Below are 16,110 nucleotides of genomic sequence, written 5' to 3' on the forward strand. Positions count from 1 at the left end.
TGTCAGGGGCAGGGACATGGACATGGGTGGTAGATAGACATCTGGGGAGTAGAGTGGAGCGGGCATTGACCAGTTGATGCTCACGACAGAGACCTGCCCCGGACTTAGTGTCGTATGCAACGAAGGCGGAGATGGTCTAGATCTACGTCTACATTATGCTGAACAGTCGGGCTGAACAGAAATAGAAAGTATGTAATTCATGCCGGGGGCAGCAGCCAAAACCCGGATTCTCATATCCCTCGTTTTTTATTTGAACTGATGACCCAAACCACAAAAGAAAACCAACATTGACGCCTTTTGAAACAGGGATCATCAGAACTTTGAGAACCGGTCTCTACAGGGTATAGCAGACCCGGCTCCCATAGGGCAAAACCACGACGACAATTCTTCTGGGAGTCGGGAGATAGTCCACAGATCACAATAAAAGTTCTTTTTTGTATCTTAATGCCTCCGTGTCATCCACCATCGACCACGACTGCTTACATTTCAAAAAATAGAAAATGTGAAACAGGAGATTCCCAGAACCACCAGGCCACCAAACAATGTATCCATCGAGTCAAGGAGGGCGAGACGCTTAGTCCTTGGACTTCTTGGGGCCCTTGGTCTTGGCAGTACCGCGGAACTTCTTGGAGCGGTTCTTGCGTTGCTTGCCTGTGAGCAAGTGTGTCAGTGGGGGTGACCAATATAAAGGGTCGGCCTCAAGGAGGCAACCTCACGAGGAGGTAGATGATTTCCCGAGGGAAAAAATCCTTTTTTGAGGGGAGTTTTAGGGGAGACATACGCTGCTGGCGGGAAGGCTTCTCGATCTTGTCGGCGAAGCCGATGCGAACCAGACGGTAGTGGGGCTCGAACTTCTTCAGGGCCTCGGCGGAGTCGTAGACCAGAGCGAAGCCAGTGGACTTGCCACCACCGTACTGTGTGCGGAACCCGAACACGGAGACCTGGTCCTTGTTGGCCTTGTACAGGTCGGCCAACTTCTCGCGGAGCTCATCCTTGGAGACGTTGGGGCGGTTGGGGTGGAGGACATCCCTAAACGAAAGAAAGTCAGCCGCCGGTTCCAAAATTGAAGATCGGTCTGTGCAGCGAAAATGGCGATATCCATGGCGATCGAGGTTCCCATCCTATCCTTGCTCTCCAGTTGTGGATGTGTGTATATCGATAGAGCGCGAACGGTGATTATTCGATGGTCCTTGCTCGTTCTGAATTGCCATTTCGCGCCAGACCGAGATAATGAGGGAAAAGGGGAGCGCTTACACGACCATCTGCTTACGACCGAGCAGAGGGTTGCGAATGAACTTGCGAGTCCGCAGAGTAACGGGAGTGTCGGCCATTTTGGTGGTTGGTGGTGATGCAGGGAGTCGAATGAATGTGAATGCACTTTCAATTTTCGTGTGCGTTTCTCGGCTACGGACCAGGCTAGTCTGTTTTAGGAAGCGCTTAGGTCAGGTGGATCACGGGGCTGCTGACTTATCAGCAGATAAGTGATTATCTATTCTTATCGCTGCTTATCGGTATCCGCTTATCAATATCTACAACTTTATTGCATCTATATCATCAGCGTGCCTTTTTTCCTTTTGAAATCCTATTATTGGGATTGGGTCTGGGATTGGAACTGGAGCTATTGAGATCTATCTCTGTAATAAGGTTCTTTCTATCTGGGAGCCATGGGTGTTTTGCACCAGATCGTATTAAAAAAGACGAAAAATCCAGATTCATGGATTGAAAAGCTTCAAGTTCCACATCAACAAGACTTGAAGAAGAAACTCAATTTAACGAAAGTAAATGAGAAGACTGTGAAAAAAATGATAATCGAAAAAAGAACATGGTTCTATGGAGACCTGGATCAAGCTGCAAATCGACCTTAGAACCTCGGTATCAAAAAAGAAATTAACCCCCTGTTTGTACTCCGTCGCCGCTTAACAGAATCCTATTCTATGCCCCCCTTCGATTGAACGAAGTAGTTTGGAATGGACACGCTACAGATCGAACCGGCGCACTCTCATCAGAGGTGGCCCACGCGCCTTCGTTGGGGATCAAATCCAACTAAAGGTTTCATGCGGTGCTCGTGCCACTAGGACACGATGGTTTAGGGGTTGATATCTGATCCTTGATTTTCCCTCTTATGTTCGCTTTCCTAACGCTTTAGTGAGGCTATCTGTATGACCCTTTCTCTACCATGATGCACAATGCTATTCACAATCCCTCCATGTGTATGTGCTCCCCTTCCCTTTTAATCATGATGCTATTCCTAGCTCCCTTTCCACCCACAAAGCTCATCCTACCCTCTCTTTAAGCCCAATGCTATTCCCGCTTTCCCTTTTTACCCACCAAGTTAAACTTGCTTCCCTTGTACCTTTGAGGTCATTCCCATTCCCATAACCTGTATCTTCAAACACCCACCTTAAATTTAATATTCATCAACTGATAAACCAACCTTGGAACACAATAATATGACCACAACAAGTCTCAATGCAGAATTCATCTTCATTAAACAAATACATTTTTCCAAATCGACCATTACTAGTGGTCCATTTAACATTGCCCTAGATCTATAGTTCCCCGATGTCAAGGCGTACGCTAAACCCAATCCAGTAATGCGCGTCACGGCTATCGATTTCAGCCACTAATTTTATCTCCTCTTCAAAACAACCATGGCCGACTCAATTCATATTCCAATTGCCCAATATTTCCAGCTGGTTGATCCTCAAAACCTAGATCTCCCACCAGACAATGTTCTCATCCGCCCCGAGGTCCAGGAAGCATTATACAAGCACATGTTTGACGAATCCTTGACCCCACTTCCACCAGCGACATATCGGGCCCGCCTTTTGAAATTGCTTGTTGCGCGCATTGAAGGCGCGATCACGGATCCTGAGGAAGATGTATGATGCCCTGTTGAAGTTTGCTTGCACTATTTCCGATGGCTTTGGGCCCCATGCGGAGATGGGCTACGAACATTTTTTTTTTCACTACCCCACACTCGTCATACCCGCTTTGCGCAGGAACAGATTGAATACTAACTTGTTTGAAAACAGGAAATCCTCGATGAAATAATGGAAGCATGGGGAAATCTCCTCGCCCAGCCGAAACTCAGTGCTCTGGAAATAGCAAAGGAACTATCCCATGTCAAATACACCGCTCCACTCCAATCACAGTCCCCCTCAGACCGAACAGTCATAGTTGTCGAATCGCGCGGACTGATCCTCTCGGGCGGAACAACCGGTAACAGGACATGGGAAGCAGCGCTCCATCTAGGTTCCTTCCTTGCGTCCCCGGCAGGTCAAGAAATCGTGCAGGGACAAAGGGTTATCGAGCTCGGCGCTGGGACAGGTTTCCTGTCGCTGTTATGCGCGCGCCATCTTGGTGTCCAGGGCGTTGTTGCGACGGATCGAGAGCCCTTTTTGATTGACAATATGAAGGAGTGTGTGCGATTGAATTCCGGTGCCGAGGGCAAGGCGATTCCCATGTACCCTGCCATTTGGGACTGGGGGACGCCTTTGGAGGGGGTCGAAGGGATGAGCGAGGAGATGGTTGAAGGTGGTAAGCCGAGGTTTGATGTTGCTCTTGGTGCGGATTTGGTATGGCTTTCTTTTTCTGCTTATTTGGCTGGGACTATGTGCTGATTTACTCAGACCTACGATGTGGATATTATTCCACTGCTTTTATCGACTGCGCGGGATCTCTTTGACAATTATCAAGTTAGGAAGTTTATTCTTTCTGCGACTTTGCGGAATGAGGCTACGTTTCAAGCTTTCTTGACTCAGTGTGGTAAGTTGGACTGCTTCGGAGGCAAAGAACAGGAGCTTACGTGAGGACAGAATCATTTGGTTTCAATGCCGAACGTCTGCCGTTCGAGTCTACACCGGCTGATCAACAGACTGGCTTCTTCCATGCCACTGATATCCCCATCCGAACATACGTAATTTCACCGGTATAAGAGCCACGTTCACGAGGCTACGAACTTACATTGTAAAATACCCATGTCTATTTGGTTTCGGGGTTATAAAGGTTAGAAATACTGTATTGACTGTTTTCTATCTTGTTAGAAATAGCTACAAGCACTCCAATCACAAATGTACAAGGCTGTGGCCTCACCCCAGAAGGGGACAAAGTCCCAGCCAGACAAAAGCATAAGAAATAAAATCTTCAGGGTATAGTCGACGGCGCCAGCACGGTCTGGATGCCGTAAAAACATCAAAATCAAAGTCCAAGACTGGATTCACCACGCAATGCAAAACTAGCAGACAGCGCACCCAATGCAATGCTAAAATACCATGAGAAAAGTAGGTGGAAAAGGCAGGTTGGAGGTAGTAAAGGAGAGGTGGAGGGGAAGATGCAAAACGGCAAGGAAAATATATGAGGGAAAGAATCAGCTGTTATCGCCGCTCTCAGCAAGACTCTCTTGCAAGAGACTCTCATCAATTCCCTCTACTTGAACGACGATTGGGGCTGGGGGTGGAGGGCGGAGACCCATGATTAAACCCTTTTGGTTTACACCCGGGAACCTGAAGCGCAGTGATGAAGTAAGATCTGGAGCTGGCGCCTTGGGAGGTTGGAGCATAGGCGTTGACTCTGGCGTTGGAGGGTCTGGGACCAAGGCCGATTCAATCGCAGCAATGCGGTCTTCGCACTCGGGATCCCTAGTCTCTGGGACAGCAGCCATGCCCCAGCGGCCTAAGACCCAGCGGCCCAAAGCGGAAGACTTGCGAGAGCCCGGTGTTGCGGTGGAGGCAGTGCTGGAACTTCCTGCTGAGACGACTGATGCAGAGTCCGACGGAAGGCTGTTCCCTGCACTTGCGGCCACAGAGGCAAGGAGAGAGCGAGATGATGCCCCGTGAACCTTGGCTCGATCGGCTGTGATGGTGGGGGCCGATATGATCGGGGGTGTGGATACTAGCTCAACGCTAGGAGACATGAGGCGTTGGGGAATCCGGATGCCCGGATGCCAAACACCCATACGGGCTTGACGGTTGATTGGAGTGTGGATGTCCATGCCAGCTACAGAGAGGAGGCTGTCGTGGGACGCCGACTTGCGAAGAGACGGTGTGTATGGCATATTCAAGCCCGTGATATCCTCTGAGGTGGCCGACGGGTCGTTTGTGATAGACTGAGAGTATAGTACAGATGATGAGGGTTCTGATTCTTCTGGAATGGCGGGGTGAGCTTTGGCGCCATCGCATAGGTCCAAGAAGCCGGGTCGGTCGTAATGGTCCTCGTTGAAGTAGCCAGAAGAGTCGTTCATGGGCAGTTGATCAAAATCGTCGAACCCACCCATAGACCTGGTGGGCAAATCAAAGCCCTTGGTATGGTGCTCCATGAGAGGGGAGGAGAAGACGGTGCTATCGGGGCTGGTCGGTTGAGAGAAATCGTAGCCACGCTCAGGTCGATCAAATATGGAGGAGGTACGGAACGCAGATCGCGGAGAGCTGGCCAATGAATCTGCTGGAGGTGACTGGAGTGACCATCGACGTGAGGCGGGCGGTGGGATAGAGACGGAAGTGTGTGATAGAATAGTATTCATGGACGATCCCGATGACTGGGAGCGATGGATAGACCGCCGAGGGGAGTGAGTTCCAATGGCAGAGTGCATTGCGACAGGACTTCCCAGGGCAGGCCGTTTCTTTTTAACACGACGATTGAGAGAGCCCTTGTCCTTGCGCGACGATGTTGGGGTGTGGTAATGGTGGTGGATGTGGAATTCTTGCGAGACACGACGTTCTTTTGCCTCAAGTTCTTCGGACAGTGTCGCAGTTATAGTGGATTCGCTATTTCCCTCTTCATCCACGCCGTCCAGCGGCTGGTGATAGAGGATCTGATCCCGCAGGTTCTGCACTTCCTGGTTGGAGCTCTCAAGCATCTCACGCAGCTCGGTGATACCGACCTGTAGGTGCGCATTGTCTTCCAATATATCCTTGACAAAGCGTGAAACCACATTCGTACCAGAGTGACGGCCAAGTTCGGAGGCTGCGGCGGCACCTTTCAATCGAATAGCAGCATTATCAAGCTCCCGTTCCACGTTGCGCTTGCGCTCCATCCGCTGAACGATTTCCTCGTGGCGTTCACGTTCCTGCCGAGCCTCGGTCTCAATGCGCTCGACCTGGTCGTTAAGACCACGCAACGTATTCTCGGCATTGCGCCAACGCTGCACGGCGGACTTCTCATCCTCCTGGGCAGATATGAGGCTTTCCTGTAGTTTCGACTGTTCGCTTTCAATAATAGCCAACTGCATCTCGAGCTCTCCAGCGCGCGATGCAGCAACAGTCAACCTGCGCAGCTCAGCCTGCGTCCTTTCCAAGGTGAGAGTCAGCGATTGAATATGATCGTCCGACTCGGCGACATTCTTATTCAATCCATCAAGCTGTTCAAGAAGGCTGCGGTTTTCCTCGATGATACGCGCATTTTCAGCTTGGACTTCGCGCTTTTCGCGCTCAAGCAAATCGACATTGTCAACCAAGCGCTGGCGGTCTTCTTCCGCCTCAGCCATATAACTTTCATGGCGATGGAGCAGGGCCTGTAAAGCAAAGGTCAGCGATGACGAGGCATGACAGTCTGCCGGAGCAGATTGATCGTGGAAAAGTAAGGTCATGACGGACGCCAACGCAACGAGAAAGCACAGGAGAGCCCAATACTAGGGAGTCCATAGAAACGAAAATAGAGTATGAAGAAGTGTGGAACCTTTCTCCTTAGTGTAGATTAAGTTGAGGGGGGTGCAGATGAGGGAAATAGGAACAGGAATTCTCCTTCGAAAAAGCAAAGCGAGCCACAAACACTCAGGAATGAAGAAATCGAAATGATGTGTCAATCATGCATGGCTCAGCTCGCCATGCAAGCCCAACCCAAGCCCCACAGGTACAGCGGTGTGACTTGACGATCGCAGCGAACGTATAAAAAACCAGATGCAACGTACCTGACCTAATTTTGCGGCTGTTTCAAGGTCCTTCTCGAGGCCCTCGAGAGCAACATTATTGTGTTCGAGCAGGGCACAGTCATCCCGACCACAGCAGCAGCGCAGGGAAGTGGGCGCGCGGGAATGGGTCGGAATGCTGGGATAATGGTTCCCGCCCGAGCTATGCGGGAGGGAATCCATGGGTGGCATGGGAATGTTACCCCTTGACGGAGCAACAGTAGGACGAGCTGATCATCCGGTCCCCTGTGGTTCTCTGGATGAGAGCTATCACAGAGCACAGCGTTCTCTGCGCAGTGATGCAGGGTACACAGATATCACAGCTGCTGGCGCAAGAAAGCGGAGAAATCAGCTGGACCGCTGATGTAATGGGGTGCTTAGGTAATGTGGATAAGGCCAGATTAGGAAACAATGTCCACTTGAGTGCAAGCATGATAACCTCGAGGATCCTTTTAGTTATATACGTGAAGAAGGGATGATCAGGGGCCTCGTAGGTTTTAGAAAGCCATTGCAGTGGGAGGTGTCCGTTTTTCTATGTGTGCGCCTGCATTCCCCAGGTTCGATGACACATCCAGCCCTTGCATAGTTAGTTAACCATACACCTAGGGTTGACATTTGATAGTACAGTAGTTCCTGTGCATAAAAAAATCTTTCGTTTCCAATATCTTGCCTGCAGATCTCATCAATATTTGTTACAAGCAACAGGCAGATCATTGAAGTTTGTTTGCAGCTACGGTAAATGTCAGACATACTACATGGGACGGACGAGCTTTGGAAATTGTGTAGGTAATAAGACTTTGCTTGATTATGTGTCAGGTGCTTTGGTCCCAGATTGGAAGTCATCAGTGGTATACCCTACAGTTGGAAGAACAATTTAATGTCTGTAGGTCAATTGGTTCAAATGGAAGATAAGGACCGTCCCAACCACTACCAAATAAATTACTAGAAACCACGACTAGATTTCAATCAGCGCACCATACCACCCATTCTCAATTCGACATCGATCCCATCTCGAGGATATGCATCGCTTCACAGATTGTGCAGTAGCCAACACTGCATGGGATGAATGACCGGGAAGTGCATCAAGGCGAAGCATAAAGCGGAGTTTGGATAGGGAAAAAAAGGAAAGAAGAGACCAACAGACTCGAGCGAGTGACATCAAACATTCTGGCTAATATGGTAAACGAAGAAAGAATAACCCCCCAAAGGAATCCAGACCGATCGGGTCCAAATCAGAGTGGAGAGACTAAAGCAGACCAGAAGGCCTGATCTTGAACGTGGTCTAGGGACGCGGAGACATGAAGTGAAAGAAGAAATGAGAATGAAAAAGATAGGAAACCCTCGGCGCCAATTCAAAGCAAACTGTCATTCCGATCGTTGATGTAATCCCGAACATTGATGAACGCCCCAGCGCCGCCGTCTTCACTAATCTCGTTAACCAGGACCTCTGTTTGCTGGTACAACCGCTCTAGGGCAGCGGAAGAGGACTTCCCCAGGGAGACTGGACATGTCAGTACAGTTCACGAATATTATGTTGTGACGAAGAAGCTTACCTAAAATGGCTGAGTTTAATTCCTCTGCCACAACCGCTCGCCCAGCAGGGTCTAGTAAATGGCCGTTTAGAGAGTTGGAGGTCGTATACGCCAGTAGCGAAGCAATATCATCAAGCATCTTCAAGTCCCCACCACCCTCATCAGATGGGTAGTCCATGCGTAGTTGGCGGCCATACAGGAGGGCCTCAGTCGAATGCTCCACCTTGAATTTTGACGAAGACTCAATCTCAGGCTCGGACTCGGGTTCTTCAGTATCCATCCCATCTGCATCCCAGCTTCCATCATCGAGTTCCATGTCTTGATCAAAGATGGCACTCTCATCTGCGATCCCTGGGGATACAGAGCGGCGGTTTTTTGCTTCTTCGAGTTCCGCAGCAGCACACATCTCGTTACCTCGGCGAATCATCTCCAGTAGCTTTTGACACCGGAGTTTAAAAAGAATATGTGGATGGTCTTCTAAAACAGCGGAATAGTAGGCTTTCGTGTGTTTGAGGGCTTTGTCGATATCGCCATCGAGGATCGCAGCGCGAATTCCTACAGCTGTTAGTCAATCGTTCGAGCATCTTGTCCATACCCAATATCAACTTACGGTTCCTGTTAATCGCTTCATGGTCCTCTTCCACTTCATATTTCTTCAGAGGCTCATCATGTCCACTCTGCAGCGCTGCTGTTTCAGTCGCAACCTCTTCAGCGAAAGCTCGTGCAGTTTCTACGTAGCCATCGTGAGCCAAAAACTGAGCAACCAACTCCTGAAGCAATGATGATTCGTCTAGTGGCGGTTGTAAGCCGTCCGTGCTTGTCATGCTAATCTGGGATTCGATGACAGCTTTCTCGTGCTGCGAGACGTTAGTGAATTGGTATTGCCAGGGAATAACAGGACTACCATACCCGAACCATGCCGTCAATATCGTAAACGAACGGGTCCTGGCCAAAATTCGCCTTTAAATGCACTGGGGGTTGTTTCTTCATTCCGACAGATGGATATAGCTTGACGTTGCGCAATTCACGAAATGCATATCCTAGAGCCCATCGTTAGCTTCTATCACCAAAAGAAGACCTAGATTTCCATATACCTAGGAATACGCCGTTCCTGGTGAAGAAACCCTGGCCGGTCGAGAAGTTGACCCCACACCCGACAATATCTCCAACACCAAAGGTAGGTCCATACGGCTTGCCTTGCCCTTGGCTTTCACCATAGAAAGACTTTCCGTCATCGCCATGGTATGCCCATGATTCCTGCTCCCAACCTGGGAGCCTCTCAACGGAAGCCTTTGTACTGGAGAAACCAATTCCGATCATGCTGTAGTGAACGATGACCATTAGCATTCATCCCAAAATAGCATGTGAAACCCTCAGTTCAGTTTCACAAGTCACGTACCCTTCCTTAGGCTTGGATTCAATCTTGATCTCAAAATAGTAGATACCGCACTCTGGTGGCATAGGGTTGTCGGTCCTCAAGGCCGCGGCCTCGTGATCGTGTTTGTGCACAGGACCGGTATATCGCACATCGAATCCCCCGTTTGATATCTCCAGACCGGTATACTTGTCGACGGAACTCCACTGGGTAGGAAGAGGGCTAATGCTGGGCTCGCTAACCGTTGGGGGTTCTTTCTCGATGAGATCATACGTCATACCGCGGTGGGACGGAGCCATGCGGGGGAGGTGGACATGGCTGGATGAAGTTGACAGAGGAGGATTCGAGGCAGTGTTCGATGAAGATATATCGCGCTGTTGAGCGGCCAGTTTGGCTCGATGGGCAGCATCGAGGCGGGAGATGTATGGAGAATGACGAAGGTAGGAAGGAGTCAAGAATGGCGGGCTATCGGTCAACGCTAAATTGTGTGGGAATTCTGTCGAGCGCGCGATCCCGGTGTATCTGCGGGAGTAGCTTGGGAGAGAGTCCGGGGAAGTAGTGGACCTTGAGGCCGGGTTGAGATGCATCTCTGCGGCACTCAAGCCGGACAAGGCCCGGTGGAGATGACCCTCGGACGGGGAAGGTGGCGGGTAAGAGGAGACGGGGTTAGAGTTGAGCAGGTGGGAAAATGAGCTGGAAATTGGGGGAGAGAAGGCGTTGCCGGACACGACGGAGGCGTAGGAAGAACGACGTTGACCGATGCCGTATGCTGGAGCTCCTCGAGCTCCACCGGGGAAAGGAACATCAGCCATGGTGGGCGTGCGGGTCACCCCGAATGGATGACGGGGCGGCGCTATAATTCTCTCTGCCTGTCTTTTCTCTCCCGACTGCGAATCGTTTCTTTTTCACCCGTATTGATTTGTGAATCCTATGTTTTCCTTACGCTGCCCCTCTATCTCTCTTTCACGAGTGTCACGCTAATAGATGCTGACTGTTGCGTGACCAGCGGGTCATTTGGGTGACCGGAAGCAGCGACGAGGCCGCAACACAGCAATGTGGAATCAAACCAGTCCACGAGAAAGAAACTAGTCTAAAATCATAAGTTTAGATCAGATCATGGAAGAACAAAGGCATCAAACAACTCATCGGGAATTGCGGGGAAGATTCCGGGATGTTTTAAAAACAGGAAAAGAGGGGAGCGACTGGTGATTGGAAAGGAACAACTGTCACGAGGCCAATTTTTCCATACAGTATACACATTAGTTTGACTTGCTCAACCGACATATCTCTCTAAACTAGACTATGCCTAGATTGTTTTCTATCGTACAACTTATATACCTCTCCAGCCAAACCAGGCCATAATGAGTGGAACTATACACATCATCTACCCCCGCCGTGGACCCGAGGACCCGTAAAGAGGTGGATTCACTGACATTTAGATAAGGAGACTTAGGACATCAGATATAAGCCAATAATGTGGAGTCAGACTTGGACTTTTATTTAGAAGAAACCTAGCGGCGCTATGGTCCCATTCCCCAGAGGATCAACACCCATAATTAGCACTTGTCCTACCCAGTCAAAAGTTCAGAGACTGGGAGACAAGAAAGGAAAGATCACCCTAAAAACTTATAATACAAAATAGAAGCCGAAAACCCCCAGTGAAGACCCAATCCTTGTAGTTCCCAGGGTAACGCAGTATGCGACCCTCGCCCATAAAGTAAGAAAGCAAAACCCGATAACCCACTCAAGACGCCGAACTGAACGAAAAAAAAAACCCAACCGAAACATGATCGTAGAGGAGACAAATGGAGACAGAAAGATAAGAGGAAAGAAGAGAAGTCAGAATATAATGTACAGCCCGGGCTCATGCCGCCATGGCAATGGCCGGCGACGAAGGCTCAACCAGGTTGGACGGGGCAGGAGTGACATCGCCATCACCAGTACTCTTTTCACTGGGAACGGCACTACTGCCATTGAGAGTATCAGGGCCTGGGACAGCCAAGGAGGTTTTGGTGTCACTGTCGCCGCTCTCGAGAATACCGTCTTTATTCGACTGAGAATCCATGTGAGCAGACTTGAAAGTGTGCCACGCTGGCAACTGCCAGGCAACTCCGGTGAAACTGCGCAATTTCAAGGGCTTTCGGTCCCACTTGCGGCATGGAGTGCCGGAACGGTCAAGAGCACGCAGGCCAGCGTTGATAGCACCAGTGTTCGCCTTCGGTCCGATACGATGGTTGGCTGCTGGCTTTGCAGCTTCGGTGCCGCCTTCCTCACTATAAGAACAATGGGTTAGTATTTTGATCGTCATAAATCCCTGGTGACTTCGAACGTACAGGCGGGGCTTCTTCTTCGGTCCAGGTCTGCCTCGTGCACGCGACGCGGCGTCGGTCTGTCCATTCGTCCGCTTGTTGCCCGGCTTAGGACCCGGGACCCCCTTCCGGCGCGGAGTGTCTCCTGGGGTAGCTCCAGCGGCCGGTGTTGAAGCTGCCTCAGCATCGGATCCATTGTCGGCAGAAGAGGGACGGACAGCAGCGACTTCGGCGGTTGAAGCCGGCGAGGAGTGTTCGGCACCCTTGTCGAGGTTGGCTTTCGGGGAGTGGTCGGAGGCATCGCCTAGAACCTGCTGTAGCGCCTCTGGAGAGAGTTTCAAAGTCACCACTAAGGAGTTAGGGTTGACCTTGGAGGTGCTGGCGCGATTGGAGCGACCGTTGGGGGTAGAGCCGGCGGGAGGCATGATGGTGATGAGAGGTCGGGGAGGTGAACCTCGTGTGGTAGTATTTGAATAGATTGGGGGTGGTAAGGAGATTGCCAGGGGCGGTGATCGTGACGTGGATGTTTCCACCGCCCGGAAGATGGGGATTTGGGGAAATAAATTATTCCCTCAATATGAGGCAAAAGTGTCGACAGTGAATAGAGATGGGATCATAGTATGGGAAGGGAGGGGAAGTGAATGAGGAGGGGATAAGACGAGAGTGGCGGGGAGGGAAAAGAAGGGATGTTGAGGCGAGTGGATTTCATCTCGTTTAATTTCTCTTCTAAGGCCCAAATCAAAAAAAGGTTCGTCGCAGCCGTAGAGAGACACAGGGGGGAAAAGAGGTGAGGGCCTCGCGTCCAGATGGTACACCGTGTGACCGGATTACACATGGATCAGTGGGAGTGGCATCACTTGATTCAGGGCTTCGTGACAATACCTTACCAATATTACCACTTTTGGACCCGATCTGCATCAAAGAATCTGTACAGACTTACACTTCGTATGATATTCAAGACTCGAAGTTCTACATATTTACATGGTTATCTATAATTATGTCCCTAGGAATAAAGAAATTTCCATCAACTTCCTTCTAATCTGTTCTTTGTTTCGGGGCGTACAATCCCGGCCCAGAGCATTCCGAATCCAGTTTGCCAACCCTAACTCCGTCGATGGATCTCATTCCAGTCTAAAAGTCGACTGTACCCGCTGCGTCCCGAAAATGGCACACGGGGATCAAACCAAGTGGTCAGATCCATTGTTTTGTACTTTTGCCTTCGCGGCCTTTTCATGTCCCCAGCCCGTGAGAATTTAGATTGGTTTTTTTCCTTATCACGAGTTCTGGTCATCATCATCTATACATAGATCGATAAAGTCTACATGCAGAAATACATTCATGACCTGTTTACCTCAAGTTCACTTCCCTTCATCCCCAAGGTAAATATCCGCTCGTCTTTACTGATATCCCTGATCTATTTCGGAATATATTGCCCGAATGACTTCAATCGAGCAACCAATCTATAATCTAAACCCTCGATCCTCATGTTCTATACTTCGAGTTCTGGGGACTTGACTCAACGGCTGCACGTGACCACCCAACTAGGTTTAGCGCATCGATTTTCACCGCGGCGCAAATCTCCATTTTCTTTCTGATTTTCTGCCGTGTCGCCCATTTCTTCGCGCACTGGTCCATTCTGCTTTTCCTGTGCTTGCCGGCAAGATGAAGTACGTTTTGGTTTCTGGAGGTAAGACTGTTCTGTCCCAATCATTCAAGCAAAAAGCAAAAATCTGTCACCATTGGGAGGAAACCGAAAGCTAATTCAATACTCGTCGTATGCAGGTGTTATCTCCGGCGTGGGCAAAGGCATTATTGCCTCCAGCACTGGCCTGCTGCTTAAGACGACTGGTTTGGCGGTCACCAGTATCAAGATCGACCCTTACATCAACATCGATGCGGGCACTATGGCCCCCACCGAGTCAGTATCTGCGATTCCACGTCTCGATTGATCCCGTTGACTCACCGGTGTAATTCTATAGACACGGTGAGGTCTATGTCACAGATGACGGCGGCGAAATGGACCTCGACCTGGGCAACTATGAGCGTTACCTCCTCACGACCCTGAGCCGCGATCACAACATCACCACCGGTAAAATTTACCAGCACGTTATCAACCGGGAGCGTATTGGCCACTACCTGGGTAAGACCGTGCAGGTCGTGCCCCACGTTACCGATGCCATTCAGGACTGGATCGAGCGGGTGGCCCGCATCCCCGTTGACGAGTCCGGGGTGGAGCCGGATGTCTGCATCATCGAGCTCGGTGGTACCGTTGGAGATATCGAGAGTGCTCCCTTCATCCACGCTCTGAGTCAGCTTCAGCGCCGCGCGGGCAAGGGAAACTTTGTTCAGATTCACGTTTCCTACGTGCCTGTGATTCCTCCTGGCCCTGGTGGTGAGCAGAAGACCAAGCCCACCCAGCGTGCCATGAGTGATGTGCGCAGTGCTGGCTTGAACCCCGACCTGATTGCCTGTCGTTGTGAATTGCCCCTCGAGGCTGCCACCATCCAGAAGATCGCCAACATGTGCTCCATGGAGCCCCACCAGGTTCTGGGTGTGCACAATGTCACCACCACATACCACGTGCCCATGCTTCTCGAGAAGCAGAACCTGATTGGCACCATCAGCAACCTCCTTAGCCTCGAAACCTCTCTTCCCCCGCAACCCGCCGACCGCATCGAGTCCGGCAAGCGCATGTGGGATGACTGGTGCGAGCTTGCCCGTGGCCAGGAATTCGTCCACGACACTGTCTCCATTGCTCTGGTTGGTAAATACATTACGCTTCATGACGCCTACATCAGTGTCTCCAAGGCGCTCGAGCACGCCGCCATGTACTGCCACAAGAAGGTCCAGATCATCTGGGTCGACGCTTCGCACCTTGAGGAGGAAACCAACTCGCCGGCCGAGTACCACAAGGCGTGGCACTCCGTCTGCACCGCGGACGGTGTTCTCGTGACAGGTGGATTCGGTAACCGAGCCACTGAGGGTAAGATCAAGGCGATCACTTGGGCTCGTACCCAGAAGAAGCCCTTCCTCGGTGTTTGTCTCGGTATGCAGCTGGCTGTTCTCGAGTACTGCCGCAACGTTGCGGGCATTGAGGATGTCGGCAGTGAGGAGCTCCACCCTAACGCTAAGAACCACGCTATTGTCTACATGCCCGAGGTTGACAAGGACAAGCTCGGTGGTACCATGCGTCTGGGTAAGCACCCCTGTATCTTCCAGGAGGGTACCGAGTGGTCCCGTCTGCGGGCCATGTATGGTCCCGCCACCACCCAAGTGGAGGAGCGTCACCGTCATCGTTACGAGGTCAACCCGGCCATGATTGATCAGATCGAGAAGGCCGGTCTTTCATTCATTGGAAAGGATATTATGGGTGAGCGTATGGAGATCGTCGAGATCAAGGACCACCCCTGGTTCGTCGGTGTGCAGTTCCACCCCGAGTACCTGAGTCGTGTGTTGAGCCCCAGCAAGGCTTTCCTTGGTTTCTTCGCTGCTTCTGCTGGATGTCTGGATGAGGTTATTACGGCTGTTAACGCCGGCCAACGAAGCATTGGAAAGCGCCAATAGGCGCTTCCAACTGGAGGTTGAATATTTATTAAATTGGAGTTTAATGGAAAAAAATAAGGTTATAGAGTACAAATGAATCCAATGAATTTTTAATCCTAGCTTTTTGCTCTTTACCGTACCTACCCACGCACTCGCTCAAACATCCACCTGGACATGTCTAACTCCATACAGGCTTTGGATACATGCTAGGTTCAATTGGAATCCGATTACTATCCAATTTTATCTGTCGTGCAGTGCCAATGTGCAGCTAAATCCTTCCATGGACTCTGCTGTCAATTATTCATTTTCCCAAGGCTCATTCGTCTGGAGCCTTCCGACGTTGGAAATATATATTGGCCAAAATGATTTCTCACCTCATCCCGGTCCGTTGCATATCAGTTTAAATCTTCGACATCGGGTGTGCTCTGAACGAGTCTGGAGCAGACA

General features: G+C 50.5%; 6 protein-coding genes across 6 annotated transcripts; 2 read left to right on the forward strand and 4 right to left on the reverse strand.

The window, feature by feature from the left end:
- Positions 1–574: 574 nt before the first annotated feature.
- N7503_002796 (40S ribosomal protein eS24) lies at positions 575–1,331 on the reverse strand (the record flags this gene model as incomplete). Its single annotated transcript, XM_057062343.1, has 3 exons — positions 575–651; positions 782–1,029; positions 1,255–1,331. 3 exons carry the CDS (start codon positions 1,329–1,331, stop codon positions 575–577), a joined length of 402 nt encoding a protein of 133 aa, XP_056926305.1.
- Positions 1,332–2,651: 1,320 nt separating this feature from the next.
- Positions 2,652–3,937, forward strand: N7503_002797 (protein-lysine N-methyltransferase; the record flags this gene model as incomplete). The annotated part of the gene is made up of 4 exons (XM_057062344.1): positions 2,652–2,882; positions 3,036–3,578; positions 3,633–3,768; positions 3,819–3,937. 4 exons carry the CDS (start codon positions 2,652–2,654, stop codon positions 3,935–3,937), a joined length of 1,029 nt encoding a protein of 342 aa, XP_056926306.1.
- Positions 3,938–4,369: 432 nt separating this feature from the next.
- N7503_002798 (uncharacterized protein) lies at positions 4,370–7,311 on the reverse strand (the record flags this gene model as incomplete). The annotated part of the gene is made up of 2 exons (XM_057062345.1): positions 6,908–7,311; positions 4,370–6,511 (listed from the first exon to the last, which is right to left on the reverse strand). Exons 1-2 carry the CDS (start codon positions 7,094–7,096, stop codon positions 4,370–4,372), a joined length of 2,331 nt encoding a protein of 776 aa, XP_056926307.1. The 5' UTR covers positions 7,097–7,311.
- A 945-nt stretch (positions 7,312–8,256) lies between these two features.
- N7503_002799 (uncharacterized protein) lies at positions 8,257–10,623 on the reverse strand (the record flags this gene model as incomplete). The annotated part of the gene is made up of 6 exons (XM_057062346.1): positions 8,257–8,405; positions 8,458–8,991; positions 9,047–9,293; positions 9,346–9,476; positions 9,531–9,757; positions 9,836–10,623. The coding sequence occupies 6 exons, from the start codon at positions 10,621–10,623 to the stop codon at positions 8,257–8,259; spliced, it is 2,076 nt and encodes a 691-aa protein (XP_056926308.1).
- Positions 10,624–11,573: 950 nt separating this feature from the next.
- Positions 11,574–12,873, reverse strand: N7503_002800 (uncharacterized protein). Its single transcript, XM_057062347.1, has 2 exons — positions 12,145–12,873; positions 11,574–12,084 (listed from the first exon to the last, which is right to left on the reverse strand). Exons 1-2 carry the CDS (start codon positions 12,543–12,545, stop codon positions 11,676–11,678), a joined length of 810 nt encoding a protein of 269 aa, XP_056926309.1. The 5' UTR covers positions 12,546–12,873; the 3' UTR covers positions 11,574–11,675.
- Positions 12,874–13,782: 909 nt separating this feature from the next.
- Positions 13,783–15,684, forward strand: N7503_002801 (putative CTP synthase; the record flags this gene model as incomplete). The annotated part of the gene is made up of 3 exons (XM_057062348.1): positions 13,783–13,807; positions 13,903–14,038; positions 14,100–15,684. 3 exons carry the CDS (start codon positions 13,783–13,785, stop codon positions 15,682–15,684), a joined length of 1,746 nt encoding a protein of 581 aa, XP_056926310.1.
- Between the last annotated feature and the right edge of the window lie 426 nt (positions 15,685–16,110).

Source organism: Penicillium pulvis, assembly GCF_028828015.1.
Source record: "Penicillium pulvis strain IBT 33274 chromosome Unknown contig_12_segment0_segment0, whole genome shotgun sequence".
Lineage (NCBI taxonomy): Eukaryota > Fungi > Ascomycota > Eurotiomycetes > Eurotiales > Aspergillaceae > Penicillium > Penicillium pulvis.